Source organism: Palaemon carinicauda, chromosome 18 (genome assembly GCF_036898095.1).
Source record: "Palaemon carinicauda isolate YSFRI2023 chromosome 18, ASM3689809v2, whole genome shotgun sequence".
In the NCBI taxonomy this organism is placed as follows: domain Eukaryota; kingdom Metazoa; phylum Arthropoda; class Malacostraca; order Decapoda; family Palaemonidae; genus Palaemon; species Palaemon carinicauda.
This window is the reverse complement of record NC_090742.1, coordinates 23,923,676-23,936,175: the sequence shown is the minus strand read 5'-3', so window position 1 is coordinate 23,936,175 and position 12,500 is coordinate 23,923,676. Positions and strand designations below refer to the sequence as shown.

Here is a 12,500-nt window from a genome sequence, read left to right as displayed (position 1 = left end):
CTCTCCAGGCATTATAGGGAACTTCATTAGCATGGCTGTGTTCTTGGGGACCCGACTCAAGAACCATTCCTCCTACTACTACCTGGCTTTCATGGGCGCCTCGGATACGCTCTTCCTCAGTTTCCTCTGCGTGCAATGTCTCCTCAACAACCAGGGCCTGCAGTGGCTGAGGATAGAGTTCCTGAGCTCCTCGGCCGGATGCAAAATGATCAATTACGTCATGTCAACTTGCACCAACATCAGTGTTTGGTGAGTGGTTCACTGTAAGCACATATATGCCAATAATCTTCTAACTTTAACGAGCAGCTAAAATATTATCTCCAACTTGCATATTGACAGCTAATAGCTTCCATAGTACTAAGCCTAGGTCTAATGGTACTAGCGCTGGTTCAGTCTAACCTTGTATACGGTTGTTTCCCATCTCAAAACATGCATTGCAGCATCAGCAAAATAAGTCTTTTTTTTTTTTTTATTATCTGGATAATTGTAAGCAATAGATATTTTTCGATTTTGGTAATTTTTATAAATTTACATTAAGTGAACGTATTAACGGTGAGAAATCATTTATTTAATGAACTCTTGATATGATAATTACTATCATGATATTTACATAGGATAGGATTATGACCTTTCTTAATTTTTAGTAGTTGTAAGTATTTAGAACTGAAAAAACTAACCCTATTTATTTGAACAATTTGAGAAGTCAATGTTTGTCCCATTCATAAATTTTGTGAATTGTGGAAAGCTATAGGCCTACTGTTAGGCTTCTCTGCTGCGGTGAGTTCTATAAACAGTTGAACAGTGACTACTTCGAAAGATAGGGTACCATTAAAGTAATCCAGAACCCGTCATAGATATTTAATTCTTTAATAATTGTATCCAGTTTTTAGACATTTCGAACTGCCAAAAATCGCGAAATTAAGGCTTAACCCAGCTCCGTGACACATGGCAAAAATTCTGATGGTAGGCCTACTGTTAACGTGCTAATTTCAGACATCATTTCCAGCTGCATTATGGATATGAAAAATTACCGCAGGTTAAGTTTGTAATTTTTTCTAATTTCCAATTGATTTTTTTCTAGTATCCCAGGATATGTAATTTATTCAATGATCCAAGGCTAAGTTTATCAGGTTTTCTTTTTAATTACCCATCGTGAATTCGTAATTTCCGTAATTATATTTGCATGTAATTTTATTTTTTTTCCAGTAATTTAACCATAATGCACAGGTCACTATTATCTTATACTCAAATGACTAATAGCCTTGTAATTTTCCAGACTCCAGTGGATTTATATTTTTATTTCAATGACCAAGATAAAAAAAAATTCCCAATTTCTAGGGTACCATTTATACAGTGACTCTAGGTAAGTTTTTTCCTAACCAGGTTAACAGTGGCTTACACAACCGAAAGATGCATAGCCGTTCAATATCCGCTACTCCGCGCCCAGCTATGCACCGTAGGCCGGGCGAAGATGGTCACAGCGATTGTAACTATATCGAACACCATCGCTAACCTCTACGTGTTTCCCACTGTGGGGCGACCACCGAGCGTAAGGAAAATAATTGAATTGTTGGATTGTTGCAATAACTCAAGATTTATAAGAAATGGTGTGTTTGATTTTATTCACAGTTTCGTAATTAAAGTGTGTAAATTGCAAACTCCCTCCATCTTATGATTTAAACTCAGATCCTATTAAACTCTCTTGGATCTGTTGCCTTCTTATGCTACTACTACTACTACTACTACTACTACTACTACTACTACTACTACTACTCCTAATAATAATAATAATAATAATGATTTTTTTTCTTCTGTCAAGTTTGACAACTGCGGGTACTTCGAGGAGTACCTACAGCTCATAAGGGTAGTGTCGGTGGTGGACGCTCTGGTCATGATGGCGCTGCCGTTTGTCCTCATCGTCTGCATGAATTCCATGATCGTCTGGAAGTTGTGGAAACTCTCCGATGTCTTCGACGGGTCAACTGGCACGCGCCACTCGCCCTCCAAGACTGTGAGTGAGAGAAAAATCCTCTATATTGCAATTGCGTCTACTCTTCATGGCACCCACATTATGTACAAATTATTAGTTGCACTATTGTAGCCATCAACTCTACATTATTTCGACCTCGTCCTAGCTTATTCCATCCTGCTTTTTAAACACATCTCTTACTTTGTTATTTCACACTGAACTCGCAATTAGGACTAAAGCTTTATTCTAAAGTAGTTAATGTAAATTTTACCCCATATATATATATATATATATATATATATATATATATATATATATATATATATATATATATATATATATATGTGATGCTTTGTTGGGCATTTTCTTTTTCTTTCATTAAGCACCACTTTAATATTATTTTAATTAAATAAATGTATCACTTCAATCCTTTCAGTGCAAAAATATTATTTAATTCTAGACCCTCAGGAAAGTGGGTGATGGTAAAAGGCCGTATAGTTCCTTAACTTTACTTCTGGAACTTTGATGTACATTAGCTTTACAGTAATCTTCTACATGGGTTTAAATACAAACTGGAATAATATAAATTCTTGAAGATTGGAGGCTGCAACCGTAGACTTCTGCTACCACTTCGCATTCGGGATGCGAAATACTTGACTTCTATTTATGCGGTTTGGGGATCGCTTCTTCTTAGCTGTGTCTTCTCATGGACACGCTTCTTGGTAATTTCTCCTTCATCGAAGATAATCTCGTACCTCCCGGTTGAAAGGTAATTTGTTGGCAGTTAGGGAACTCGGTCCCTTCGTTGTCCGTCTTTGTAAAATATCTTGTTAACTTGACGTTTAGTTAGTGCCGGCCAACTGTGCACCAGGGGCAAGGCCTCCCCCATGACGGGGGGAGAGGGAGAAGGGACAACCGTTTAACGCGGTTACTTGTAGGGAAGAGCTGGTTCCTCGATGCGCTTGTTGCTTAAGTATCCCAGAACAAGGGCGTTGTAATTGCGTCACGTCATGTGACTCTTCTTGTGTTCTATTGGTCCCTTCTTCTGACGTAATGGAAACGTCATACATATGTCACTTCCGATTTCTCGGCAAGGTAAGCGACGCGCATTCCTTCTGCGTTGTTTTGGCCAATTTATCGCTTATGTCAGCACTTTTCACAAACAGTGCCTCTCAACTACCACCTCACTCTAATTTTATTTTTCTCGTCTCTCTCTCTCTCTCTCTCTCTCTCTTTATTTCAATGTCTCTCTATCGTTTAACTAACGAATAAAACTCATAAAATACTTGATCAAATACACATATCACCTTATTCAGTACGAAATATTTTCCTTTACATGACACCACTCGGTCACGTACCTGAATTCCTGTGGAATTCACATCTTATCAACTCATCTCATGGTTTACCCAAAAATAACTCATCAATAATTCATTATCACCAAAAGAAATACATTTCAACACAATAAATCAAAATCATCATCAACAAAATAATAAGCATTTCAATGCAATAAACCAAAATCATCATCATCAAATAACATGCATTTCAATGCAATAAATCAAAATCATCTTCATCAAAAGAAAATCATCCTCAATCATTTTTAAAATAATGCAACTGCATAAGTTTATCATCAATATATGTTTAGGAAAAACTTCCTGTTCCCTTCAAATAATTCAACACAATATTGAAACATATTATTTTTCTTAATTCTTGATAATGGAATATTTAACCCTTAATTCACTGGGTACGTAAGGCAAAATTAATAATGTCTTCTGTGTTCAACTGTGCAATCAATTAGGAAATGCCTTAATTTTTAACTTTTATTCAATTGATAGTTTCCATTACCTATGACCTCAAAATATCGGTCTTATTGATGTAAACACAAAAATCATTTCTTCAATGCAATGCAATAATTGTCAGAAAATAAATGTTCAAACATACATAACATTAATTCAAATCAATCAAAATATTTCTGCAACAAAATAATTATGTGTCATGCACATCATAACTCATCAAGAGTATTACTCATTTGTAATCAGTATCAATAAATATTTGTAAAACATCATTATGGTACCTTATTTACTCATCAATATTATCATGATAAATCATTGTTAATTAATGGCATCAAAAGAAATATTTCTCACCTTCTTCATAAAAATAATGAGTAAAATCAAAAACTCAAATATATCAATGTCTTAAATCATCAAACATCATAATCATTTCATAACAAAGAAACATACTCAATACATAACAAAATCATGTTTATAAATTTGAATCTTATTTGCACCTTGTCTGCGTATTATTTTTATCTCAAGAACTTCAATTCTCAACTATATATATTGCATTCAGAAGGATATTCACAAAATTCAAGTGACAGGAACTTACATTTCAATGTTAAAACTTTTCTTTAAAGAAATCAATTGCAGACTGTCTCAATTAAAACACCTTATTTATCCTTTCTTCAAGGATTCATCTACTACACAGGCATAAAAATCAATTCGTGTGTTTCCACATACACTCTTTTTTTTTAACTTCAAAATGAAAGGTTTAATTATTGTAATTCATCATATGTACTTAATTGTTCACTATTACCTGCATAATTATTATGGGTCTAAAATATCCCTTTGAGACATTCAACTTCAAAAGTTCATTATTGGTGCACATCTTATCTTTTAATCACTTAAATCTTTCTTTCTTCATAATTATTTAAGTTAACTTAATCATCATCGAAACAATAAAATTCATTGTATACATGCATGTTTATCATTGTTACACGTGTTACACCAAAAAAAAAAAATATCAATCAATGCATCGCCTATAAAATGCAGTAATAATTCTTTTGCTCTAATGGCATCATTACTTATTCAAACTTACAAACAAAATCAATACATTTGTAAATATTCAATCACCTATGGGTTCATATTTCACCTGTCTTCATTATCCATAACTTTATCAAAAACTTTTCATCATTTATGTTTTGGACCTTCTTTGTTGATTACGGAATACATATTCAAATTCTAGGATAACACACTTTACATAATTAAAAGATTTCACTCATTTGTTACCCTCAATATTTGTATGAGTGCCCAGATATTTTTATTTCATTTCCCAAGGAGTTTAGTAGTCTTTCTTAAATCTACCTAACAAAAAAATCTGTTTTCCATATACCGAGTTATTTCAAAGTAAATTCGTTCTCTTTAAGTAATTGTTATTAGTCTTCTATGTTGGTCTATATATAGTTCGCAGGACATCCTCAACCCCTTGCCATTATTTTATTTGCCCCCTTTTCTCTATTTTAACTTGACTTATCATGGCTTATTTCACCCTTCTTACCACAAGAAAAATATTGCACAGTTTTCATTAATCTCTAATAAATTCGGGTGCATTTCCCAAAAGAATTTCTATAGACACGAATGTCTAGTTATTTATCCTGGTCTCAAATTATTCTGTTACAGACTCATCAACCCTTCTTTGTTAAATCAAATTCTATGTAGACCAGTATGTTATTATCATTTGTCAAGTTCTGGGAACAGAGTCCCTGGTAATCCATTGGTACCACCACTATGGGATTGAAAAAATGCAATCGTAATTTCTAAAGGATTCTTACCCTTATATGACCTTTATACTTCTTATATGTAGGCTTTAATTTTACAATCTCAAACATCTATCTTAGGTCAAAAATTAATTCATCATTAAATGCAGTCTTTGATTACTGGATGTCCTACTAACTTGAGCATGAGTTTTTTGTTAGTATTTTGTTAGTATGTCAGGAATTTCTATTCATGAACAAGTATTTCTCCCTATTCTTTGTATGTATTCCTTTAAGCAATATGCCATCCTGTTATATGATTCCTATTTTTGGGAGTAATTCATCTACAACATTTCTATTAACCTTTGGTTTCTCTTGTTCTATTTTAATTCTTCCTATTTCTAGGTCTCCTGCCTGACAACTGAAACAAAATATTGGTAGTTATATTTCCTTTTAACATCTTGCTGTCCTTTTAAATAATCTTTCTTTTATCATCATAAACCTACCAATAAAGTGATTTATCCTGGACAAACATCCAGTACTTTAAGGCTCCTAAGATTCCTTTTATTCTTTCATCCACAATAGTCCTTCTTGGACTGTAAAATCACAATCATTCTTATGAGCAATAAGCACATATACTCTATGCCCTAAACAAATTTTTAAACTTCTCTAGACCATTATTTGGATAATCTATCCTACTCGGTTATTTTCATTTAATTTAAGACTACTCTCATGATACATTACCCTTCTTCGGGTTTTACCTTTTTAATGAGACATTTCTTTTTATATTTATGAGGCTTCACACATTATTTTTATAACTCCTGGTTAAGAGATCGGGTTAAGGTAATGTAGGATCAAAATTCATTACTCTTCATTATTTATAGCCTTCTATTTCATTTGCACACTACATATTTTTAGGTTAACTTTATTTTAAGGCTTGGGTAATTTAGCAAATACTGCTTATTATCCCTAAGATCCTATCATTCCAAAAAAAAAATCTTTTACATCTGTCAATCTTAGTGGAGCAGGATTTCCACTTTAACCCTTATTTCTCTACATATCTTAAATCTATCTACTCTGTTTACATACCCTATTCAAATCTAGGGATGGGTCACTCTTTAATCTGGCTCTTTATCCTGCTATTCTCCCTATTCTAGACTAGTTCTATTGTTCTTATGGCTCTATATTCTTACTAAACTTAGTAACATCATTCTATAGGCTTATTCTTTCTGTCTCCAAATTTAGATCATCATTCTGTCAATAGTTAGAGGAGCTGAGTGAGCCCGTCGACTTCACTCTAATTTCTAACATTCTTCAAAATGCTAATAGCCGTGAATGGCTTGTATTCTTTGACCATGGTACTTACAATATTTTACTCCTCAATAATCGAGCCAAACATTATTTATTATCGGGATAGACATGTCATTTATATTCTACTTATGATGATCTACTAGTCTAACTTCTATCCTCATTGGGTAATATATCTCGGGAGATTTATAAGGAGTCTTATTGATTCATTTTAACACTCACCGTGTTCGTTATGGGGCGTTGGCGGATAGGTAATATTTTCTGATTCATACCGGTATTTAAAAAGTTTTAATAAGTTTTTGACAGTTTCTCTGGGCAGGCTCTGGCGCCGATGTTTCTATTCTTTTCTGCCTAACCTATCGCCTGAAATGGCTAATCTCTGCCTATTTCTCATCTATCCCTATTTCTATGCTCCTTATGGTAAATTTTTGCCCCTTTCTGATTACCTAACTGTAATCTCTACTCCTTTATTTTAGAAGTCATTACCCGTCATTCAGATGAGTTATTTTATCCGGAGTAGTATTAATTAATTAGTGTGCTTGTATTTTCCTTCATCTGAAATTCATTCTTGTCTGTTTGACAGACTCTGGCATCCTATTTTTAGTTAACCTATTTTCTTTATCTCTGCGGGTTATTTTTATTTAGGCATCATTATGACTTCTCTAGCTAAATTCTAGCTTTTTATATTTTCAGTACTGATCAGACTTTATTTATTTAATAGCATCATAGCTCATTTATTATTCATATGCCTATATCTTCATCTTAAACCTTTGTGCCTAACAACAACATATTTCTTTTAATTCTATAAGCCTATAGCTTCCATTGCCTATGACATTTATTTCTAGGAATTCCCTTTTTATTTAGGCTATTCTATTTTATTCACTGTATTTCTGTCGACATTCTATTTTGTTTATATGGCGCCTGTCATATATTGACAAGGAGTATATCTATTTTTGGCTACTCTTCCTATTTCTCAACTTTATTTCTCCTTGTCTTTTTAATCAATTTCCATTTCCCTTTCTTAGTCTGGAGTCTGTTTCTCATGTCAAATTCGTCTCCTACAAAGTGGCCAGTTTTGTAAAAGACTTGTCTTTGACAAGTAGAATCATACCCTGACTATCTAATTTTTTTCTTTTCTTTATTTTAAGCCTGCACTTCTCACAAACAAAATTCATACTTCATCATTGTATCGTTTTTGAACGATATCTTAAGGCTCTATTGGGAAATGTTACTAAAAAAAAATGACATCTTTATTCATCATTTGGCACATTTTGGCATTTAATTCTCTACCTAACCTGACGGTTCATACCCCTTGATTTTTACTTGTTTGCATTTCATTTCTGCATATCATTTTATTTTCACCCTTAAAATTTGGAAGCAGGTATTTCTCAATATTCTATCACTATATTGCATCCTAGTATATCAACTGTATTTGCCAGAGTCTCCATAAGATAAAATAGTCACCTGCAACGTGGATGTACCTCCGCTACATATGCCTATCTTTCCTATATAAAATTTTTCGTCTTCCTGACTTCCTTTCTATCCGGCTAACTATTTTTAATTCGTTTCTTTTTCACTATTTGGAGGATTTGTATTTCACTTTCTTTGTGCCGGAGGGCTTTCTGAGAAGTGTCTTTGTTTAATTTCATGATGGGGTTCTTTATCTCTGTGCCTGCCTTTCTCCCTGTATGTTTTCCCTTTTTCATTATTTTACCTAATTTCTATCCCCTTTTTATGTAATTTTTCTCTAGACCTAAATGTGTCATCTTTATTTCTTTAAACTGTCTTTGACCTAAATTTCTGCCCATTATTCTATTTAACTCTAGGGTAATTTTTTTGCGCCTCGTTCCAGTCTGCTGTTCGATCTTCCCTGCATCTATTTAAATTACTCAAAATTTCTCTGGTAGGTTTTTGTGGCTATTAGTCCCTTAGGATTTTTCTTCCTGATTTCCTATCATTTTGCTATTTTCCCTTTTCTTTTTGTAAAACTCATATCTAGGATGCTATTTTTCACATTTTTTTTTTTTTTTTTTAATGCCTCATTTATTTCTATATATAGGGAATTATCATTAGCAATAAACTTACCTTTAACAAAGGAATCCTGTTCCTTTTACTGTTGCTACGTGATCCTCCATTTATGTGGCAAATTCATTTACCGAGCCACCCTCATATTTTACCTATAGGAACTTTCGTAGATTTGTTAACCTGTCTGTCTCTTTGACCGATCGCCATAATTGCCTACATTATTTTTGAAACTCACTCAGATTTGCTGCATTTTTAAATTACTTACCATTCAAGGTTATGTGAGCATCACTTACATTTGTATACACGGTTAACATAGCCTGTTTAATTCTGCTGTCTCATTGTTTATTCTCAGACTAACTATTCTACTTTCAATATCAGCTAACCACTTGCACACGGTATATTTCTCTAACCTTCTTTTATCTTGGTTATTCCTACCTATATTTCCACAAAAACTGTGTTAATTTCCCTACTGAATTCATGTTAGCGGGGTTAGTAATTTTTGTTAATTCTTCAAACTCACTTTTTTATGGGACGTTGCTCGTTTGTATTTTTCACCTACTTGCGTAATTCTAAATCATACTTGACTTTTATATATTCTTTGGGCTAACATCATTACCATCACTAAAAAAAATCATAATACATCTTATTTTACACAAGAAAAAATACAAAGTAATTCATGCATCATTCAAGAAACCCTAGCGAATAAAAAAAAATTCCTATTCTTAAACGAGAGACAAGTTTTTTTTTTTTTTTTTTTCACTTTTAACTGAGAGACTTATTTAAGAGAGAGATTCTTTTACTCACATTTCTTCTTTCTTGTCCTTTTGTTTTCATCTTCTTCGCTTAGGTAATGGTTTCTTGTGTTTAGATTCTTGCTTCGTCTCACGTCCTCACTATTTTTCTGAGTTTCTTGATGTTTATTCTGCAAAGGTGTTCAACTGGTATCTGGAAGAATTTAGTCATTAATATATGCACTGAAAAATATCATCACGGCATTTTATCCATTTAAGCTGCCACCATTTGTGATGCTTTGTTGGGCATTTTCTTTTTCTTTCATTAAGCACCACTTTAATATTATTTTAATTAAATAAATGTATCACTTCAATCCTTTCAGTGCAAAAATATTATTTAATTCTAGACCCTCAGGAAAGTGGGTGATGGTAAAAGGCCGTATAGTTCCTTAACTTTACTTCTGGAACTTTGATGTACATTAGCTTTACAGTAATCTTCTACATGGGTTTAAATACAAACTGGAATAATATAAATTCTTGAAGATTGGAGGCTGCAACCGTAGACTTCTGCTACCACTTCGCATTCGGGATGCGAAATACTTGACTTCTATTTATGCGGTTTGGGGATCGCTTCTTCTTAGCTGTGTCTTCTCATGGACACGCTTCTTGGTAATTTCTCCTTCATCGAAGATAATCTCGTACCTCCCGGTTGAAAGGTAATTTGTTGGCAGTTAGGGAACTCGGTCCCTTCGTTGTCCGTCTTTGTAAAATATCTTGTTAACTTGACGTTTAGTTAGTGCCGGCCAACTGTGCACCAGGGGCAAGGCCTCCCCCATGACGGGGGGAGAGGGAGAAGGGACAACCGTTTAACGCGGTTACTTGTAGGGAAGAGCTGGTTCCTCGATGCGCTTGTTGCTTAAGTATCCCAGAACAAGGGCGTTGTAATTGCGTCACGTCATGTGACTCTTCTTGTGTTCTATTGGTCCCTTCTTCTGACGTAATGGAAACGTCATACATATGTCACTTCCGATTTCTCGGCAAGGTAACCGACGCGCATTCCTTCTGCTTTGTTTTGGCCAATTTATCGCTTATGTCAGCACTTTTCACAAACAGTGCCTCTCAACTACCACCTCACTCTAATTTTATTTTTCTCGTCTCTCCCTCTCTCTCTCTCTCTCTCTTTATTTCAATGTCTCTCTATCGTTTAACTAACGAATAAAACTCATAAAATACTTGATCAAATACACATATCACCTTATTCAGTACGAAATATTTTCCTTTACATGACATATATATATATATATATATATATATATATATATATATATATATATATATATATACATAAGGATATTCTAACATGTAAGGAAAAGAAATGGACATGGGCAAGCCGTAAATGAGAATGACAGACAATAGCTGGACATTAAAAATAGCAGAATGGGTCCTTAGAGAGTGCAAAAGAAGCAGGGGAAGTAAGAGAAGGCGATTGATTGACGAGCTAAGAAAATTTTGGTTATAAACTGGCATAGAAAGACCATTGCAAGTGTCTGATGCGTTTATCCTGCAGTAGACTAGATATAGCTGATAATTATATATATATATATATATATATATATATATATATATATACTATATACTATATATATATATATATATATATATATATATATATATATATATATATATATATATATATATATACTATATACTATATATATATATATATACATATATATATATATATATATATATATATATATATATATATATATATATATATTATATATATACATAAGGATATTCTAACATGTAAGGAAAAGAAATGGACATGGGCAAGCCGTAAATGAGAATGACAGACAATAGCTGGACATTAAAAATAGCAGAATGGGTCCTTAGAGAGTGCAAAAGAAGCAGGGGAAGTAAGAGAAGGCGATTGATTGACGAGCTAAGAAAATTTTGGTTATAAACTGGCATAGAAAGACCATTGCAAGTGTCTGATGCGTTTATCCTGCAGTAGACTAGATATAGCTGATAATTATATATATATATATATATATATATATATACTATATATATATATATATATATATATATATATATATATATATATATATACTATATATATGTATATATATATATATATATATATATATATATATATATATTCAATATGTGATAATAAGTATCATCATCATCATCTCCTCCTACGCCTATTGACAAATGGCATCGGTTAGATTCCGCCAGTCGTCTCTGTCTTGAGCTTTTACATCAATACGTTTACACTCATCATCTACTTTACACTTCATAGTCCTCAGCCATGTAGGCCTGGGTCTTCCAACTCTTCTAGGGCCTTGTGGAACCCAGTTGAAATTTGGTGAATTATTCTCTCTTGGGGAGTGCGAAGAGCATGCCCAAACCATTCCCATCTACCCCTCACCTTGATGTCATCCACATATGGCACTCGAGTAATCTCTTATAGTTTCGTTTCTAATGCTGTCCTACCATTTAACTCCCAATACTCAATTGAGGGCTTCGTTCTCAAATCTACAAAATCTGTTGGATATTCTTCATTGTCATACCACGACTCTCGTCCGTACAGTAACACCGATCTCACGAAGCTGACATTTAGCCTGATTTTTATATGTAATTTCAGGCGATTTGATTTACCAAATTTACTTAACCTAGCCATTGTCTGATTTTATTTTTTCAATCTTTCATTAAATTTCAATTCTAAAGATCCTGTATTAGAGATCATAGTTCCTAATTATTTTAATCATTTCACCTCATTAGTCCTTTCTCCTTCCCATGGTATTTCATCTTTCAATGCATATTCCGTTTTCATCATCTCTGTCTCTTCTTATCTTGAGCCCAACATCATGTGATATTTCATGTATTCTGGTGAGCTTGATTTGCTAGTCCTATGGTTTTCTTCTAATAAGGA

At 33.4% G+C, this 12,500-nt stretch overlaps 1 protein-coding gene across 3 annotated transcripts in view; it reads left to right on the top strand.

The window, feature by feature from the left end:
• LOC137657718 (uncharacterized) overlaps nt 1–12,500 on the top strand; it is a 65,058-nt gene that overhangs the window by 16,925 nt on the left and 35,633 nt on the right. For 2 of the 3 annotated variants that reach the window (XM_068392149.1, XM_068392148.1), the window contains exons 3-5: nt 9–249; nt 1,384–1,549; nt 1,820–2,011. In XM_068392149.1, coding sequence (XP_068248250.1) covers nt 9–249; nt 1,384–1,549; nt 1,820–2,011 — 599 coding nt within the window. Of the gene's footprint in view, nt 1–8; nt 250–1,383; nt 1,550–1,819; nt 2,012–12,500 lie in introns of those variants that run through there. The other variant, XM_068392150.1, reaches the window with a different exon arrangement.